The 19,886-nt window shown below is 43.3% G+C and overlaps 3 protein-coding genes across 3 annotated transcripts; 1 reads left to right on the plus strand and 2 right to left on the minus strand.

Annotated features, from left to right (window-relative positions):
* Positions 1-3,463: 3,463 nt before the first annotated feature.
* On the minus strand, positions 3,464-6,662 carry LOC114865430 (G-protein coupled receptor 20). The gene is made up of 5 exons (XM_029166556.3): positions 6,548-6,662; positions 4,947-5,221; positions 4,613-4,869; positions 4,401-4,533; positions 3,464-4,282 (listed from the first exon to the last, which is right to left on the minus strand). Exons 2-5 carry the CDS (start codon positions 5,088-5,090, stop codon positions 3,689-3,691), a joined length of 1,128 nt encoding a protein of 375 aa, XP_029022389.1. The 5' UTR covers positions 5,091-5,221; positions 6,548-6,662; the 3' UTR covers positions 3,464-3,688.
* Positions 6,663-9,325: 2,663 nt separating this feature from the next.
* On the plus strand, positions 9,326-11,456 carry cfap20 (cilia and flagella associated protein 20). Its single transcript, XM_029166518.3, has 6 exons — positions 9,326-9,659; positions 10,426-10,505; positions 10,606-10,717; positions 10,823-11,011; positions 11,094-11,207; positions 11,308-11,456. Exons 1-6 carry the CDS (start codon positions 9,576-9,578, stop codon positions 11,311-11,313), a joined length of 585 nt encoding a protein of 194 aa, XP_029022351.1. The 5' UTR covers positions 9,326-9,575; the 3' UTR covers positions 11,314-11,456.
* A 141-nt stretch (positions 11,457-11,597) lies between these two features.
* On the minus strand, positions 11,598-19,886 carry dgat1a (diacylglycerol O-acyltransferase 1a). Its single transcript, XM_029166514.3, has 17 exons — positions 19,618-19,886; positions 18,090-18,177; positions 16,305-16,345; positions 15,901-15,986; positions 15,541-15,593; positions 15,266-15,371; positions 14,960-15,088; positions 14,641-14,715; positions 14,461-14,564; positions 14,288-14,326; positions 14,151-14,192; positions 14,008-14,052; positions 13,783-13,895; positions 13,554-13,619; positions 13,373-13,460; positions 13,213-13,275; positions 11,598-13,131 (listed from the first exon to the last, which is right to left on the minus strand). Exons 1-17 carry the CDS (start codon positions 19,884-19,886, stop codon positions 12,985-12,987), a joined length of 1,554 nt encoding a protein of 517 aa, XP_029022347.1. The 3' UTR covers positions 11,598-12,984.

Here is a 19,886-nt window from a genome sequence, read left to right on the forward strand (position 1 = left end):
AGGACAGGGCTCACAGATGCTGTGACAGTGGATCCAGTCACTGCAGCAGCAATGAGTGTGGAATATTATGGATGCTGGATTTTTTCCTGGATTTGGAGAAAAGAAGAAATAATAATTTTAGGTCTTACTCTGCATTAAGAAAGAGAGACCAAATATATTCCTTTTATTGTTTATTATTGTTGTTGTTGAAACTGACTGGAGGGTAATTTTCCAGGGGAGAGATATTTGATTAGTGATGAGGAGCAGTGGTGAACGAAAGATCTTATATAATTATACTCCTATTTATAGACAATTTCGAAAGATGCTTATTCCTAAAGTTCAGTTACATGCATGTCCCACGTCTTACATATTTACCATATGCCGTGAACGGCATCAATCTGGTCACTGGCTCTGGCCAAGAAAACCATTGAGCGTCTTTCTCCAAACATTGCTTGAAACCACGCTGGAGCTGCCACCAATGTAGAAATGCATGTCTGAATGTTGGATTGATTCCAAGTACACACATTATGAAGACTACCTACAGATTAGAAGTTAAAGTATGAACAAAGTAAGCTCGAGAGCATCACCATTGCATTACTATAATGCAATGGATATGTACACAAAGAGTCATTTAATTGTTAGTCTGCCCTTAATGTGTTGGACATCTCTGACCTTCAACTTTACAAAAAAAGTCCCACATCAGCTATTTAATGAAGCCAGGTTACTGCAGCATGGTGGTTGATAAGGAAGCGAAACTGCTGAGTTTATCTTTACTTTGACCCTGTTAACGCAAGATAGGTTAGAAAAGCTGATCATAGAATTAACGCATTGGTTGAATGCAGCAGTGATGTGTTGCACAATCATAATCATAAAGCATTACTGGGTGCGCTACGTTAATGTAACCTGAGATTTTCTTTTAATGCTAGATAAAAGGCAGCATGAGGTTTACTGTGATGTTAGTTTTCTGAAACTTGGGGTTTCTCTTGAATCTGTCAAATAGGAAAGTTGGAGATTTGGCTTTGGTGTCGTTTCAGCTTGATAATCTGAAATGTGCAAATGAAAATGAATATTTTGTTTCAAGTGTGTGTTTTAGGATTTTAGTGCAGAGACCTTTTTTTGTTACTATATTAATTTTAGAAGATAATCAATTCACTGATTGCTGGGTGTTGTTTGGGCCCTTTGTGGCTTTTGGTGCAGAAAATCACAAATGTTTTTAACAATCTTGGGTTCCTCCCAGAATTTCAGGTACATTCGAGTGCCAGAGCTGCATCACCACATGGTTGTATGGACTGACTGTGCTCTGGTTGTGGTTTAAGAGACGAGGAGGAAGGAAAATGAAGATCAGTAACAGTCTGGGAGGTTTGCGTGCATCAACAGCGATATGTGCGTCTGAAACACCAAAGTATGACTCTGTACAGATCCCACAGGCTCTTTCCTGTGCTAGGACGTCAGAGCTGCGTTTTCGAATGCATGGCTGGATGTTTGCATCTTCCTGTTTGACCTTTTTAATATGTAAAACAGAAGAAAATGAACATGTGCTCCTTAAGCTGCAGCGTTGTGCTCAGCCTGGGTCAGTACACTCTTAACAAGCATGTGGCTTTTTACACACTTGCACATCTGAGTGAAGCTTCGGACGACACGCAACGCGTCCCCTTTTAACACGAGACGCGTGTCGCGTCGTCACGAGCAACGCTCCTTGTTAAGTGTCGGCGAGAAGCTCTGAGCCGTGAATACTTGAAGTGCAACTTGAGTGTTTCTGTTCCAGTGCAGTGGGAAGTCTCTGATTTATTTTTTTTTGGGGGGAGGGGGTTCTTGTTCTGTTCTTAAAGCCTTTCTACTGAAGACTGAATGTTCAGACGGCACGGCAGCGCGCTCGGCCTGCTGGGAGATCGAGTTCTTACCTTTGATTCCATCTTGTGACTTAAGTACCTTTCATTTTAAAGTCAATGAATGTGAGCCGACTTCAGCTGAAGTTGTCTTTGTTTTTGATGTCGGACGAGGCGGGGGACGTCTGACATTGCACAGAACTTGCACATAAGTAAAAACAAGAAAAAAAAACAGAATCATGTTAGAAAAAAACAAAACTGTGGATATTTATTTTTGAAGCTTTCTTGTCTGTAACAGACACGTTTCACTCTGTTTCAAAGGAGATTAAAACTATTCAACTTGCTGTTACCAGGGGCTCAGGAGCAGACAGGACTGAGCGTACTGTATATGTGTGTGTGGTCATCGCACTGCTGCGCACGTGTGACGCAAAGCAGAAGAGTTGTTTATAATGTCATCTCAGTGTTTATGCGCTCGTTTTCTCTTTACAATCACCAGGTTTACACTTAACACTGCAATACCGGAGGTTATTTACTTTTTGTCTCTGCTCTTGTGTTTTTTTAACTAGAAAGTAACTTTTTTTTTTTCTTTTTCTTCTATGTTCTTTAATCTCACACACACACACACACACACACACACACACACACACACACACACACACACACACACACACACACACACACACACACACACACACACACACACACACACACCGCAAGCAATTAGTCCATTCTGGTGGCTCTGCCTAATGTAAAACTGTGTTGTTGTTGATGGAGGAGAGAGATGCCTATATTTTGATCTTCACAGATTAAATCACGAAGAATACTTAAAGAATGGGAAAGAGCAGTGTACTATATATATATATATATATATAATGCCTTGTTATCTGAGAAAAAAAAAGATGTAAATAGACATATTTCTCTTTTAGTTTCTTCTTTTTGCTGCTATAAAAAAGATGATTATTTTTGTTAGTAGTTTTGTTTTCTATATGAAGACTGTATATATCTCTATGTTCTGTAAATAAGCTTGAGCCTTCATATGTAGGACTCTGATGAACACTGTATGGGACGCACCTTTAAAATCTATTCAGAAGTAAATTCGACGGCTCCTGTCATCATTTTCCTGCTTTAATGACATGACACAAAACCCTTTCCCTCTGATTTCTCATGTTTATTGACGAAACTGAAGTGCCACTTCTCTATCACAGGCTGTTTGCTGAGCTTTAGCGCATCTGTGGTTCGACGACTGTGCCGCATGTCGCCGTTCATGTGACTGCTGCTGAGGTAACCTGCTGACTGGACAAATCGCTGAGCTCGGCATCTTGACCGCTCTCCCATGATGCGGTGTGGTCAGGGCGCTCGGAGGAGGAGTCGAGCGGTTTGTTCCTGCAGAGTCAGAGTTTGTTCCCGCGCGCGGGGTCACGGCCGCTTTCAGAGAAACCGGAGGAGGAACCTGAAACTGGAGGACGGGTCTGACCCAGACTCGCCTCGGTCGCATCAGCTGATGGCGCGTGTGACGTATCCGGTGGCACGGACTTGCAGTGTAATGACTAGTGGGCTGGAGGGGACTGAAGCAGACACTGCCCTCAGCTGGTGTGAGCTGCACTGGCTCAAGCTCGTACAGTTAAATCCCACAAACATAATCAAACTCCTTCGTTTGTACATACAATATATTTATTCACACAGATTCAAAGATCTTTGCAATTAACAAAGAAATAGATGAATCAGTGAAGATATTTAGCTGCTTATGCTATGCTATGCGCTGCTGTAAAGGGCGAGACGATGCTGGAGTTTGAGTTTATTACTACAATCCTCTCCTAATATAATAAAATATTTCACATGCTTCTGACTGTTCTACACCCTCCATAGCCTCAGACGTCCTCCGTCTAAGCTGACTGGCCTGTGCTGCCTGCAGAGAGCTGCCTGCTGGTCAGGGCGAGCGTGGCCACGCTCTGAACTATTGCCAGAGCCGTACCCGAGCACTTATTCACCGAATTCCTTTGTCCTTCCCCCCCGCTCGTGTTGCCGGCCTCCGCCTCGCCCTCCCCCCCCTCCCTCCCCGCCCGCCTGGTCCTCCACACTCTCTTGAAGCTGTCCGTCACGAAGCAGTAGACCACCGGGTCCAAGCAGCTGTTCAAGCTGCTCAGGGTCACGGTGACGTGGTAAACCACCACGTGCCACGTCTCCCCCCCGGGTCCCTCGTCTCCCACCTCCACCTGGAAGTAAACCAGCACCTGGCGGATGTGGAAGGGAGTGAAGCACACGGTGAAGACCACCAGGACGGTGACCAGCAGCCTGATGGCGCGAGCCCGCCGCGCCCGGCTCTGCTGGGGCATCAGGCCCTGGCTGGAGGAGAGGAAGCAGGCCACGCGCAGGGTGAAGCCCACCACAGCCAGCAGCGGGAGGAGGAACTCCAGGATGGTGAGGTAGAATAAGGCAGGGAGGAGCACACAGGAGGCGCTGAACTCCAGAGCGGTGGTCTGGAGAGAAGAGAGGACGGGCTTCAGGAGTGGGCACACGCACGGTCCCAGACTCAGGACTCATCCTGTTCTACTGCTACCTCAGTGTGGTGTGTTTGCAGTGCATGTATGTCTTCACCTGGAAGGAATAGGTAACCACAACGGCAATGAACCACACTGCAGCACTGACACACCTGGCTGCTCCTGTGGTCCTCCATCGATGGAGAGTACTGGAGGCGTGGACCACCGCCAGGTACCGGTCAACGCAAATGCTGCGGGAAAGGGAAGAAAAAAGCAAAAGGCTCGTCCTGGACCTGCTGGTTCCGACCGGGGACGGAGTCACGCACCCACCTGGTGAGGAACAGGATGCTGCCGTACATGTTGACGAAGTAGCTGAAGGTGTGGACGTAGCTGCAGGCCACGCAGCCGCCCCCGCTGTGGTACAGGGCGATGCGCGCCGACAAGGACAGCGCCACCAGCAGGTCGGCCACGGCCAGGTTCATGGTGTAGACCACGGAGGCCGAGGGGCGGGCGGAGGCGCCGCAGAACACGTAGAGCGCGCCGCCGTTCAGCACCACGCCCACCACCAGCATCAGGCAGTTACACACCTGCAGCGGGCGGAGGAGCGCACGGGTTGAGTGCCTGGCTCGAGGGCGCGTCGCGTCGCGTTCGTTCTCCGACCTACCATGAGAGCGACCCACGTGGCGTAGAAGTCCTGGTACAGCTGCACGTCCAGGTGAGCCAGGTACGGCGCCCCCCGCCGCTCGTCCCAGGCGCTGCAGTTGGACGGCCTCACAGCCGCGGTGCTGTTCGAGGAGAGACGCTCCATTGGTCGTGGAGGATGAATGAGGAAGATGGTGATGATGATGATGATGATTGAATTGCAGGTTGAGAAGAAGCCAGAAAATCTTGGAGACAGACGCCTCGAACTTTCCCCCCGGTGTCAACAGCCCATAAATACTGCACATAACGAGTAAATAGAAGTGAGCAGTTACAAATGAAAGGAATTGGCTTAAAACAACTCAATGCATCAGCAGACACGCACACACGTATTAAAAATTGTAAGAGTAATGACCCGTGGGGGATCAGAAGTGGTCAACATCAGCCCAGCTAATCCACAGAGAGACTTTAGAAACCCTCCTCTTATAAACAACATCCACTCGTACTCGCAGAGGATCCGTCTTCATGAGCTCTTTGAAAGGATGTGACAGATTCAACAAAGTGAAGTACGCGACCTCGAGCGCACGTCGGCGCCCGCACACGTGACACATCCTGTCTAAAGGTGAGGCGTTGGAACCCTCGACCTCCAGAAACCAGTCACCGGAACCGGTTTTGAGGTGAGTGTTGCATTCGAGCCACCACAGACTGAAGGAGAAGGTGTGGTGTAGTAAAAGCCTGCCGTTCCTCCGGGCTCCGGTCACGCATGTGAGCCGGCGTGGTTTACATCTGTGGACGGCTCCATCTGTTAAGGCGCTGTTATGACTCCAGCCAGAGCCCGCTGTGACGCCTTGTTGATGTTGTGTAAGTTATGGCATTTAAAGTGAGCGTGAGACAGAGATGGAAAGAGGCCTATTAATCATCGGCTACGCACACGAGAGTCCTGGCTGTATAATAATAATGGGGCAGAATTTTTACCCAATGCTGAGAAAAAATGCTTGATGAAGTCTGAGCTACTCATTTCAGACTTATCATCATTTTCTAAGAAGAATCTTATTTAAATTGCCAACACCTTCACAGTCAAACACCTACGTAGCCAAATCATCACAAAGCGCATCTTATTGTCAAAAGCACTGTTTGACAGATTCACTGGTGTCTTCCTTCCTTTTAGAGGCCAGAGACGGATGAGCCCCTGTCTCTTAACACGTCCTGCTGAGGAAGGTCTTTCCACTCTTCATCATCAGGCAGACAGCTGGATAAAACATGCCTGAAGGCCTGGCCCAAAGAATTCACCTACACTGCATTCTCACTGCCAATGGGGTTTTACTGAACTTACTTAAAAACCTACTCACTTACTAAACTTAAATAAAAGAAATCTTTGTGCATATATCATATTATATTATATTATATTATATACCATAAATGTTACGTGGCAGAATCTACTTTCAAATAAGGAAAACAGTGTAGCGACCTGAATGTGCCTCACAGCCAGAACAGCCAACTGTTATCACATATTGAGTACCTGGATCATAAAATCATTCAGCTAAATGCACAGTTACATGCTAAAATGCATGGCCTGATCTCGACTCATCGCTGGACACAGAAAATGTTCGTGAAAACTTACTGTACCTGGTGAACACAGAAAGTCCTCGTCAGTAGATCGGCCCTCAGTTTCCTAAATGTTTGATGTCCTTATAATAAAGTGACAGAGTTCCTGCATGTTTCTCCGTAGGTTTCCAGTGGCATCTCTTGTTTTGTACAGGGTGAAGAGAGAGGGAGGCTGAACCTCTGCGGGTGGGACCACTCCTCTAGCAGATACACAGGGACGGGCCTCCTCCTCATCACCCCTGTGTCGCACAGTGGAATTAAGTAAAGAATTAAAAATCTCTGCTCGTCTTTTGTTTCCATGCATCACCGTCTTCTTCACGCTCTCACATTTTTGTTAATTCCCAACTTTGGAAGAAAGTTGTGAGTGTTTAATAAGGAATCTACAGTAAAGTGTGAGACTGGCAAAAAGCCATAATGTGCAAACTTTAAGAACAGGCTGATGCCATGACAGACAAACGGACAAAAGAAAAGAAGCCGGGACCCACAATTTAATTCAAGTGGGTTTTCAGTGCAGTTTATTTAACGCTGTCTCTGGGGTGGTCCGACGGCGAAAGGGTCAGCGGGAAAGCTTTTTTATCTTTGTTTGTCTTTGTGTAGCTCCTCAGTTCAATTAGAAGAGAAAGCGGGAAGCTACTAGTGAGAAAGAGGCAAAGAAGCATAAACTGTTTCCCTGGATGTTTTTATTAAGCCGCCAGCCTCTCATTAGCTTCACGCACAGACACTTCAAGTGATTGAGGCAAGAGAGGCAAAGTGTGCACAGGAAAAAGCACTAATTCTAACACGATGTGCTGTTTGTGGAGAAGCAGCATGAACATAAACAGACTGACCTGAATACCAGGGAATTCAGTGATTTATTTTCTGCCGTTAGTGATGTCATCGCTCAAAGTACCTGGCCAGGATTTGATGAAATGTTTTAGTGGCTTGTTCAAACATTTGAAACCATCTACAACAGCTTGGCTTGTTTAAAGTGCTGAAGACAGAGAAAAAGGAGCCTCCACTTCAGCAGGATTCAGCGGATGAAAGGAGAAAAGCGCCTATTTATAGACTGTTATTATAGAATTTAGGAAGTGATGTGCAAAGTTTGTATGAAGTGCCACAGGGCTTTTAATTTGTTAGACAGCATCGCCTACTGTATGATTGTTGGATGATTTTCTATTAGCATATTCACCTGTGCATCAGGTCTATTTTCAACTATTGCAACCTTCAGCTTTGTTAAAGGAAAACTTCAGATGTTTAATGAGGGTTGACCAAAACAATCTCGGGTAGTATTTAAGAATGAAGGGACACTCAGATTCCTCTGTATTTTCTATGAGAAAATGTCATTTATTCTTCTGCAAAGAGCCTCTGAAACAGGCCAGAGGCCTTTTTTGTCTAGGGCTATATATGTGTATACATATATACACATATATACACAAAATTCCAGCAGTTTTTATACAATGCCTTTTAGTCAAACATTCAGTCAACATCCACATGGATATTTTATTTGTTCTAATTACATTATGTATTATTGTATTGTAATGATTGCCACTAAATTTACTGGCAATTTTTTTTAAACCAGCCAGGAATAAATGACGACTGACAAAGACCAAAACCTTCCTTAGTCTGAGGCAAGTTCCATATTATCCTCCAGTTTGGCTTTACTTCACACAGAACTGGCTTGTTACGTGACAACAAAAGACACAAAAGTGAGTAGGGGTGATGAACCCTCCCCCAAGAAGGACACCAGACTGAAAGAGTTGACATGACTCAACGTTCACAGCTTCACCTGAGCCTTGAACACCAGATATATTGGTAAACTGCTTAACGTGAAAATTCTTCATGGATCCATAACTTTAAAGGTTCCGCTCAAATCAAAGCTTTGTTAACATTATGCTGTATGAAGGAATCTAGTGTCTGTCCATCAGTAGGTCACCCTCAAAGGACCAACAGCCTAGTTTAAGACACAGAAGCTCCAGCTAGAGAATCCTGGTGTAAACCTGCCTCTGGTGTCTTTTGTTTACCACACAAAATACAGAGATCTGCGCACGCCATCTGCATGACAAGGCAAAGCACATCAGTCATTTCAGTCATCGTTTACTGCCAAATTATACCACAATCGGCTGATTGCGACGGCTCAATAATTTTCAAGTTAACGCACAGACTTTTCTTAAAGTAAAAACATTACCAAGAGTGCAGGAACCTTCAGTCTGAGTAAAGTTACGTATTATCCACCATTTACAAGGCTTCACTTTACACCTAAGAATTGGCTCATCAGTTGAACAAACTGTGAGAAGGTGTGAAGACCACGTCTCCCATGAAGAACGTATAATGTAGAAGCTCCTTGAGAAACATTTCTGCTCTAAAAGAATGTAGGTGCAATGACCCAACTTTTAGACAACTTGGTTTAGAAAAGGGTCAAATGAACTGGATGTTTATGAAATCTGTAAAAAAAACGTGTTAAGTATATGGCTTTGGGATATACTGTATAAGTTATTTGACCCAGAGCATCGATACCTTTTAATTTTTCTATTCAAGTGCAGCTGACAAAACGGTTTCAGTCTATGTTGAATATGACACTTGGGCAAAAGGACACATTTGCATCTTTACATCATTTTATTGTAAACATTCATAATTTTATTTTTAACACTTGAATGCAGCAGCTTGTATTCATCTGGTTTGATCAGACACTCCCACCTAATGTCATGTCCCGCATTCTGTTGCCCCAGCAACCGAAGCGCTTAGAAGCCCGTGTGAACAAGGTCAGCGTTTCCGTTCCCAGGGAACACCAACATAACATAACAGTCTATTCGTTGACTCACTGCGATCGCTAAGAAAAGCAGAAAGACGTGTTTGTATAGTTCCAACACACTTCAAATATAACCGAAATAAAAAGCCCATTTTTTAAAATTTACGTGGAACCTTTGTTTGTTAGCGGAACATAATACTTCGTACACCACGGAAGCGGTAGCGTTGGGAACGGAAACAAGAGTCTGTAAACAAGAGCAGGGTCTGTTAGCAACAGTTTAGTGGGCTCTCACATGGCAAACTGGCAGTAGGGTAAACACAGAAGATGTTTAAAAACACGTTTCAAAGCGGGTTCCTGTCCATCTTATACAGCATCGGCAGCAAACCGCTTCAGATATGGGAAAAAAAGGTGAGCAGCCATTTTTATTTTACTTCTATGGTCCCAACGTCGCTTTCTCAGCTATTCGTGCTAAAGTTAGCGCACATTGAGGCTTATGATCGCATTAAAGATAAGTATTTGCTTAGTCATTTAATGTGCAGTAGACATTTACTTGGTGACGGCTGCATCAAGTAGTCACCATGTGCCGTTATATTAACTGCGAACATATGAAGGAGGTCTTCTGAAGCAGAGACAATGAACTCCCTGATTTAGTTTTTACTGCTACTCTCTCACCCTCGACAGCTCATTGAATATACCCCCCTTTAATCTCTCTCTATCCCAATGTCCCCACCTTTCCATTCGTCATTCTGACCTATTTACAGATCCACACGTGTGATTTAAATCCCCACAGTTGATCTCGGCGGCTTTTCAGAGAATGGCGCTCAGGAAATTGGCACATTTGTATGAATTATTAGCGCAGTTAATCTAAACTGTTTATAAAGGTAATCTAATGTAGAAGTGGGAAGTAACTATTAGTAGCAGGAAACGCAGAGGCTCAGAGGACGTTGTTGCTAGGCAACAGGTGGGAACAGCAACACTGGAGGACACCGTGTTACCCGATAAATCAGAAAGGACTAATTCCTAGACCTGACTGACAGCTTCCGTATTAACATGAATGATAATTGTGGCTTTATAAAACCTCATGGTCATAAAATGTACACACATGCAATGATGCTTTAATATTTCTAATTCTCATAAAACAGGAGAATATTTTAATAATAATGTTTTTTTGCAGGTGAGGAACGGTCACATCAAGAGAATCACAGACAATGACATCCACTCATTGGTGCTGGAGGTTGAAGGGACAAACGTCAGGTAAATTTTTACCACTCATCTGACATTGTCTATACCAATATTCTCTCTCTGTTTGTATATTTGTATGATAACTTTGTCTCTCACCTTTCATTCTCCATAGCACCACATATATCACTTGCCCTGCTGACCCTAAGAAGACGTTGGGCATCAAACTTCCTTTTTTGGTGATGATCATTAAGAATCTCAAGAAATATTTCACCTTTGAAGTCCAGGTGAGAATAATGTATTAATTAATGATGAATCATTAATCCTTTGGAGCTGCTGCACTGGGATTCTTGGTCATCTGCACTTTCTCAGTTTCTCTTTTCAATTTTCAGGTGTTAGATGATAAAAATGTTCGACGGCGGTTCCGGGCAAGTAACTATCAGAGCACAACACGAGTGAAGCCATTTATCTGCACCATGCCCATGAGGCTCGATGATGGCTGGAACCAGATTCAGTTTAACCTGTCGGACTTCACCAGGAGGGCCTACGGGACTAATTATATTGAGACCCTGCGAGTTCAAGTCAGTGTACAGACTTTGTTACTGACAATGGGTAGCATAGCTGAACTGTCTCTTGCTAATGTCTGATCTTACTTCCTCTCAGATCCACGCTAACTGTCGTATAAGGAGGGTGTATTTCTCAGACAGGCTGTACTCGGAGGACGAGCTCCCAGCAGAGTTTAAACTCTACCTGCCTGTCCAGAACCAGAAAGCCAAGGTGAGACACACACAGACAACTGAACACAATTTTATTAAAGCAATAATGATGCAGTTATTGGAGAGTTAAACTCTGACACGTGTTTTTTTTTTTCTTGTAGCAATAGAGCTGTTGACCCTGCTCCTCAGTACTGATGTGAAATACAGCTGTAAGAATGTACACGAGGAGCTTAGAGATTTTGTAATGTTGTAAATTTGGTGTATTGTTTTTTGTGTTCTGCAAAATAAAGTTTTTTATGGACTAACCTACTACAGATTTGTCAGTCTGTAGAAGATGCTAATGGGATTCTAGTTTGATATGACAGATTTTACAGCAGTGAACCTATAGGCTGATAAACCAACAAAAAGGTCAGTTACCATACTAAACAAGTAAAGATTAAGCCCAAGTCCATTCATATTGTAAATAGTCTTTATCCAAAACACAATTTATTTCAAGTATAAGGCTTTAAATTCAACATTCCCAAAACATCTTTGTTTTACTTTGATTTCACAGTAATACATTCATTTTATTATTCATCCAAAAACATTTAACCTATGGTTTAAAATTTGTTAAACCAGATTTCCATGCAATGAAGGTGAATATGCAGTATAATAATTTTTTATAAATTGTCTGGGGATTTAACAACACTTTCCCTGTAATATGATTAATAACTAATTAGTATGGGACAAGAATTAAAGAGATGTGAATTATAGTGAGCTGTTAATTCAAAAACTAAAGCTTAAGTATGATAACAAAACCTTTACTATATTCATTCTTATCTGTCCATATTTATATGCTTCAGGATCTGAATAATGAAAATCATTTGGCAGATTTTTTTTATCCAGAGCAGCTTCTGATTTACTTACTAAACAAGATGAAACTGAGCCAACCATACATGTCAAAAAGTCAACCAGGACAAATTACAGAACACATTATTCCAACGAGACAACTGAAATAAAATAACTCATCAAAATCTATTGCTTTAGTCAACAGCATGCAACTGTTTAAAGTGCAAAAGGCATTCATCATTTCAGACTGGAAGGAAAAAAATATATAAATCAACAATTGGATTAAATCACTTTTTAAATCATAACCTAAAGTACAAAAAATAATTTCAGGATGGCACAAAGTAGACAGACGTAGACATAAATTATGAAAATAAAAAAATTAAGCTTTCAATGCAACAAAAGCACAGAAACAAGAGCCAAGGCAGAGTACAGCTTTAGCACATTATACTGGTAGAGTTTTCCCTTCAGTTTCATTTTTTACAGTCACTTTCATAGAAATATCTGTAATACTTGCATCACAGAGATGGGATACAGGATATATATACACACACATATACAGGACAGGTAAAAAAATTGGTCAATTTGAGAGCATTTCTTAGACGGGCTTTCAGAATGTTTAATCCTATAAAGCCCTGTTGGGACAAAGTGACTTTTAAAGGGTCTGTGATGCCTTTGGATGCAAAAAAAGTGCAACTTTATACTTAGCGCTCTGGAGGCAGGATCCGGTTCTGGCTTGTGCTCACTGGGCAGTGGTTCACATTTGTGTACAGTATTGGTGTGCACTTTCCAAACCTCCAGCAGTGTCTGCATTTCCACTCTACTGCAGTTTTATTCAGCGCTCCTAATGCTTGTATGAGCTTCATAGTTCTAGACAACTGTGGGAAACCTTAAGTTACCAGGGTCCATTTTATTAAGTGCAAAAATTGTTAAATGCAACAGGACTGAAGTTCGCTGCTTGGCTTTCTACACACTCAGTCTCATCCTGCAGGCTGGTGTGTGTGCATCCAGTACTATGTAGTGGTCCCATAATGAATGATATAGTAGTCATGAACGTACATCAGCACAGCGACAGGTTGGCCAATGATGAGAGAGAGCCACACGGCTGCGTTGCCATAGTTTCCGGTCAGGAATCGACCCACAAACCAAGCCAGAGGAACCTGCGCAGGGTTAAATGTAGCGGTCAACATGTGTTTGTGAAACATTAAGTGAGAAAGTGATTTGTGACTGTTCAGTCTCACCTGAGCCATCATTCCCATGAAAGCCCACAGTCTGAACATCTTCAGAGGGACACTCACCAGGTACTAGAGACAAACCGCCAGAGCATAACAGTGAATTTTCTAAAATTGTGTGTTTACTCTTCTAAAATCAGTCATTAAAACTTTTGTGACGCTTGTTCACCTCATGGAAGAACGCAGACACCAGGAAGACAGCAATCTGAGCCTGAAACTTGTTGAATCCTTTACTCAGCATTGGTTTATAAAAGTGTCTGGAACAAACAACACACTTGTTCAAATCTGACTGAAAATGCTCTTAACTGGTTTATTAGTATACAAACTCTTTATTTAAAGTTGGTGCTTACCTCAAGCACCACTTGTGTACTGGGATATTCCAGTTGGCCCAGAAATAGGTGACGGTCTCAGAGTTCCTTAAAAAAAAGAAAGCAAGCACCATTTTTGGTGTATTAACATGCTTCGACTCTGTTTACATGCATGTGTATTTGTATGAGTAGATTGAAAAAAAATGTAAAAAAAAAAATAAAATAAAAAAATATCGAACATGCTTCTCTTGAGGTTATGGTTTTAACTTACCACCAGTCCTTGTAAAACTCTCTGTCTCCAAACTGCAGCAGCTCTGCCAGGAAGTTCATAGATGAGTGGAAAAACCAATAGAAGAATATTAACCATATAAGATGGTTGGGGACCTGGGAGGGGAGAGGAAGGGAGACGAGGTTGAATCAGTGAATAGACTGGTGCCGTTTGGCTTTTTCATCTTTTTGGGTTTTGTTTTACACGTAGCTCTGTCTGGATACTCACAGCCAGCTTCAGGAGACGCTCTACCATCCGAGAAAAGTCCATTTCCTGTGAGAGACGAGTATAACATTACTTATTAGTATGGTTCACTTACATTTAACTCCACCATAATCATTAATATTTCTTTACCGTATGTATGAACACACCTGGAATGGCTTCATTGAGTTCTGTATAGTGGGAACCATCCACTGAAAGACACAATGGAGCCGTGTTATTAGGTTTCTGTTGAACCTAGTGTGTACTGTATGCTTGTTTATATGAATCGTGTACAAGCTCTGCATACCTGCTGTATTAGTCCCACCAACAGCTGCATTAGGAAAAGCTGCCACACACAAAAATGATTGTGTTTTTAGTGTCATAAAAAAAAAAATATAGCACCTATATCTGTTTTAAGTGAGCCTTAAGAACAAGCCGGTTGACGCATGACTCGACCCCTCTCAGTTTGTTCTGACTCACCATTTCAAAAAGTCTTCTCATCAGAAACCTTTTGCGGATTCGAGACGACCGTGGGAAGTTAAGCTGGTAGCAGAGCGTTGGGACACACAGAAAGTAATACATGTCTAAAAACAAAAAGAAAACATAAGTCAGTGGCTGTTTCTCCTGACAAAGACAAAAACAGCTTTGCATTATGGGTACCTCTGTGTGTGAGGTTGCCTGGGTAGGAGACATTAGTGTGAACTGCTGAACCATTGGACTGTGCCACAGATGGACCTGGAAGATGAAGGCATTCAATGTGTAAAACTTAAAGTAACCACAGCGCCCCCTGTTGGTAGAGATGCCAAAAGCGTTATTTTACCATGTTAGCACTAGGTGGCAGTAGCAGCACAGCAACAAATACATAACATACTAAAAACTGTTTGTGTAAATTCAATATTTTATTTCCTTAGAATAGTAAGCTGTTTCTCTGTACTAGATGTTTAAAGTAGTCACTGTGTGTGCGTATTGATATACTTACACGAGTATGATCGTGTGAGTTTCTTGGCTTTGGCTTGTCTGATTTCTCTGCACCACCTGTTGGTGTCTTTGTAGGAGTACAGCTTCAGAAAGAACACAGTGTAGACACCTAGAGAGACGACACCACCCACTGACAGACACACACGTTGAGAGCAATAAATGACAGATGAAGAGATAATCACTGGGTGTATATTTACTCAAACACACCATTAGCCCATCATTAGCTGCATGTTGTACGTGTCACTATTAAAACATTTTTGCTTCACACATACAGATTGTGACTTGAACAGAATGTACTAATGAGTACCTGGAGTCACAGTGGGCACACAGAGTATGACGGCTGCAGGAAAGACCAACATGGACGTCAGGTTAACAAAGTGCAGAATCCGTCCTGACAGTTCAGAAATGGTTCCCTATGAAGTGGAAAGCAAACAAGTGTTGTAGCACGTGCTCTCGCTTCTTATCAGGCAAATTGACATTGCTGGCTCCAGCTTAGCAGGGCAAAATTTAAGACCTCATAAAAACTTAGAACATTTTCTTTCATATTTGAGGCGGATGTCTGAGGTTAGTGTGAGAACTCACCACAGCCAAACGTCTCTCTAAGTATAAGGCTGCGAGGACGAACACATTAGAAGCTAAAACAGACAAGAGCAGATTCATCAGGTACTTTATAACTCCATGCAGCACCATTTAATACAGACTGAGCAACTGCTAACTCAAGGCAAGTATAGATTTCAAGGACTAACCCAGGATTTTATCTAACCGTTGCCTCTTGTTTGAACTCATTTATCTGATGTAGGTCAGTGCCGATCCCTGCGGTGGACACTGGAACGGACGCGTTTTATTGGACCGATAAAGCAGGTTGTCGTTGGCAAACAGACGACATCAGGAGTAAACATACCTCAGGTAGATAATCAACAAAATCAAGTGACGGCTCCATACCAATGATGAGACAAGCTGCTGGCCAACTGTAGGGGTCCTTCAGGAAGAGAGACACCACTTGTATAGGGTCCACTAAGATGCCATACCTAGAGGAAGACAGAAAAGTGGAGCCGTTACCAGCCAGTAGTTCTGATTGTGTTTACATCTGTCAGACTCCTGTTCATGGCATATTGACTGTACTGCATTACATTTAATATTAATGTACAATGAAAGGGCACCATCGTGTCTGATAACATCCCATCAGACCACTCCCATAACTGTTTCAGTTATTCAGTTATTCAGTTATTTATTAAATACAAAATTTATAGTTGAATTTATAAATGAGTATATTCAGTGTTTGATGGCATCTGTGCTTTGATTTTAGTGGTGATGAGGAGGGGGGAGCTTAACAGGTGCACACTCACTTTATAATGTTCTCCAAGAAGAGGCGAGCGTTACTCAGCACCTGAGAGAAAGAACACAACAGCCCACAGTCAATGAGCACGGTCGTCAATAACAATGTCCTTTCATTCACTAAATAATAAACTGATGGCTGCTCCAGCAGAGGTCAGATGCGTTTCATTTGCAGCTGTGCAACATGTCCCTACAATCTCACCTTGATCACACCCCGATACCGCGCTGTTAAATCCAAGTTGACCATTTTATGGCGTAACAAACATTAGCACCAGTTATCTGAACGCCTCCACCCACTCAACGTCGAAAAGCTGCACAGCGCGTTTATAATACACGTTCGGCTTCTCAGATTATTTTTATGGCGGCGTGTTCAGTCCGTGTTAAGATAACAAGGACAGTGAGAGCATGACACATGATAAGGTCGAGCACCAGCGACCATTTCCTGTGTTGGACCTCATCCTGCAGAGGCCTGGCAGCAGCGTGGTGGGTTGGAACCAAACCTTTAGCCAAGACACCTGCCCTTTGGCCCAGTTACCTTCAGCATGGAGGAGACCACACCACTGTATCTCAATAAATGGGACAACGGTCATACGTTTATACGGAGCACTGCAAAAGCTATTTTGCAACTCTTGAACTGTGCAAATGTGTTTTCCTTTATTTCATCACCTGTTCAGAGAGAGGTCAGTGTTTCAAGTCAGATACAGCGCAAGAACGTGGGATTTGGCAGGGATTCAGCCCCCCCCATAGACACATCAGCATGGGGTGTAATCAACAGAACCAAGGCTGCCTGATTAAATAACCAAATCTGTCCAGCAGCACATAATAAACTGCAGGCTTTAGTTGTCTGACTTGTACTTAGCAATAGTGATTTAGTCAGTAAAACCAAGGTTACTGTGTAGTTCATGGTTTTCTTTCAAACAACAGATCACTGACCAGTAAAGTATACATTCTTGTGAACTACTGTATTTCTAAATTTAACAGGCACTACAAAGGCTGTGTGGTTCCACTTTATGTTCCTACAGCTTAAGACTCATCTAAACCGAGCAGTGTCAGCTGCAGCAGAAAATATGGCCGTGACGACGGCATCAGCTTTTAAAGAAGGAATTAATCCTGTGACAGAACTAAAAATCAAAAACACCAACCAGAAATTGAGGACCACTTCAGGAACAAACAGCGAGCGAGTCCAATATGCAGAAGCAAGACACTTGGACACATGCATAGTGCTCTATTTGTGCTGTGGGTCCATCTAAATGTCAGTAGCATCACAGCTAAATGGACGTTTAAATCCTCCAGTCTGTCAAAGCAGTGAGCGATTAGGAGGCGTTGTGTATGTGCACACATGGTAGAAAACTCAGGTTTGTTAAAGGCCTTGTTCTCCCAGTGTGACCGAGAACCTAGGACACGTCTGTGACCATGGTCAAGCAGAGCTTTGATTTAATGTTGGTGTTTGCTTGCAGTACTTTGCATGAGTTTGAAAGGCCAGAAGCAAATCAGAGCTTGACACAAAGGGCAAAACTCACAACAACCACCGCATCCTGTTAGTGGCCACTGCATTTTAAACGTGTCCAACGTGTGTCCTCACGTACCTGTAGAATTTTAGACGCACTGAGCTCCTCTATCGTGTGCTACTTTCTGAGCTGATCAGCTGTCATGCACTCGAAGAGCTATAAATAGCGACAAGTCTTTTGATTCAACTGTTTTCCCCAACTGAATATTCTCTCTCAGTTAGGATCCTATTCATTATATTGTAAAAAAATCAGCTGAAATCCAACTCGAACACACACAGTTTTACTCACCAGCATGACAACGCACCAGTTGAGGATTCCTCTGTAGTTGCTGTAGCCGCTGGCCGAGCTCAGGAGAGATTCCTGAAGGACATGACAGCTGTACGAAGACACAGTCAACTGCTTTAGTGATGGATTTGATACATGCAGCCCATTAGCTTTTCTGTTTCTGCATAAAGAAACACCCAAACAGAGCAAACATCTTGTGGTCACCTTCAAATCTCTGTCTACTGTAGCTCCACAGAAGTATTTGTTGAACACAAACGTGACCTGAAATGTCATCATGCAGAGCCCCAGAATGTGAGAGAGGGTGCTTTTGGTTCTGTGGAAACTGCATGACTCAGGACTTACACAGCATTCATGGCTCATGGTGAGTCACCTCATTAACAGTCCACAAACGGCCGAGTGGATGTTGGCTGAAAAGCCAGTATGTCACAAATTACACATTTGAAATGACAGCGCTGAGGAGCCGTTATGCCCGATTCATACAGGATTTTTGAAATATCACAAGCTTGGAAAAAAATAAATTATATTGTGTCCTTTTAATTACATCCAGCAGAACATCTAATGTTCTTCAGCTGCAGAAGGCAATGAGAGAAAGATGTTGTAAAAATATAGGACAAAGCATGAACCCATTGCCCAAAGAGCACTGCTTGTTTCACAACTACGTGACACAGACAAGAAACGGATGAAAAAGAGGGGAGAGGACAACACCCAGCATTAATCAGAGCTTATTGTAAGAACAGAGGCTTCAAAAGACAATCAAGAGGAGGAGAGAGTAGTCAGGAGGAGACAGTTCATCTAACTGTCGGGACGCCTCAGCTCCAGCAAATGGACTAGAATCGCCTTATTTCAGCATCCAAAACAAACGTATTTTCTGAAGCAAAGCCACACCTGAGGATGAGCGTAGCTGTAAAAGGGAGGTTAGATTAAGGCAGGTGTAGCCAATCCCAGAGAGACCCCAGGGTCCCTGTGACGATCCTGCCACGTGATTGGCTGGACGCACCTGACTCAGGTAATCGGCACGCGCCAAGGGGGCAGCCAGAAAACCAGCAGGACCCAGGCGGGCTTCGCTTTGCTTAGGGTCATGTCAGCACGTCTACGGTCAATACTGCCCTCAACGTTCCTAGTCCCTTCTGCAAAAAATACTTGTTTAAAAAAAGTTTCTATTGTCGAAAAAGCCACGCAGCACGTACCAAAATAAATATCACAAATAAAACAAAAGGCCCAATAAACATGTGTTCAGTATAACCTGCAGGATTATATTCAACAGACGCAAATAGCTGATAACGGAATGCTGATTTTCTGTGGCCCAGAAACCACGGAACCAAACCGAACCGAACTTACTGTAAGGATCAAACAGAGTGAACATGATCACTTATATTTTATGTGGAATAACAACTCGCCCAATTCCTTCTCTTTGGAAAAATCTAGCAGTTCCACTACTTTTCTCTGCCTTTCAAATATTCTACATTGGTTCCTAATGAAGAACCTGAGGCCAATCTCAGCGTCGTGTCGGCGGTAAACGCTGGACGCATACCTGAGTTTCTCGTTGATGTCCTCCACTGCACTTCTCTGCTTCTTGGAGAGGTTTGCGAGCTGCTGCCCGCCGTCTCCGTCCACCTTCCCGTTCCTGGGACTCTGCACGTCGTTTTCCGTCCTGGCTCTGCCGTTGTGCTGCGGAGGTTTGTCGCCAGCATCGTTTGACTTGCTCCCGTGGACCTGCTTCACGCTCGCCGCCCCGCCGCCGCTCACGGCCGTCCTACTGCGGCGGGTTACGGGCCCTCTCGTCTCGGCTCTGTCGCTCAT

Source organism: Betta splendens, chromosome 11 (assembly GCF_900634795.4).
Source record: "Betta splendens chromosome 11, fBetSpl5.4, whole genome shotgun sequence".
NCBI classification, from domain to species: domain Eukaryota; kingdom Metazoa; phylum Chordata; class Actinopteri; order Anabantiformes; family Osphronemidae; genus Betta; species Betta splendens.

What these genes read in the sequence shown, in the direction of transcription:
- cfap20 (XM_029166518.3), top strand. Translation starts at nt 9,576, where the DNA reads ATGTTTAAAAACACGTTTCAAAGCGGGTTCCTGTCCATCTTATACAGC. An exon ending in TTCAGATATGGGAAAAAAAG is followed by an intron (nt 9,660 to 10,425) that starts GTGAGCAGCCAT and finishes GTTTTTTTGCAG; the next exon opens with GTGAGGAACGGTCACATCAA. An exon ending in GTTGAAGGGACAAACGTCAG is followed by an intron (nt 10,506 to 10,605) that starts GTAAATTTTTAC and finishes CATTCTCCATAG; the next exon opens with CACCACATATATCACTTGCC.
- dgat1a (XM_029166514.3), bottom strand. Translation starts at nt 19,886, where the DNA reads ATGAGCGACAGAGCCGAGACGAGAGGGCCCGTAACCCGCCGCAGTAGG. An exon ending in ACTGGTGCGTTGTCATGCTG is followed by an intron (nt 16,346 to 18,089) that starts GTGAGTAAAACT and finishes TCTTTCTCTCAG; the next exon opens with GTGCTGAGTAACGCTCGCCT. An exon ending in GTACACAAGTGGTGCTTGAG is followed by an intron (nt 13,461 to 13,553) that starts GTAAGCACCAAC and finishes TGTTTGTTCCAG; the next exon opens with ACACTTTTATAAACCAATGC.
- LOC114865430 (XM_029166556.3), bottom strand. Translation starts at nt 5,090, where the DNA reads ATGGAGCGTCTCTCCTCGAACAGCACCGCGGCTGTGAGGCCGTCCAAC. An exon ending in CCACGTGGGTCGCTCTCATG is followed by an intron (nt 4,870 to 4,946) that starts GTAGGTCGGAGA and finishes CGCCCGCTGCAG; the next exon opens with GTGTGTAACTGCCTGATGCT. An exon ending in TGGTTACCTATTCCTTCCAG is followed by an intron (nt 4,283 to 4,400) that starts GTGAAGACATAC and finishes TCTTCTCTCCAG; the next exon opens with ACCACCGCTCTGGAGTTCAG.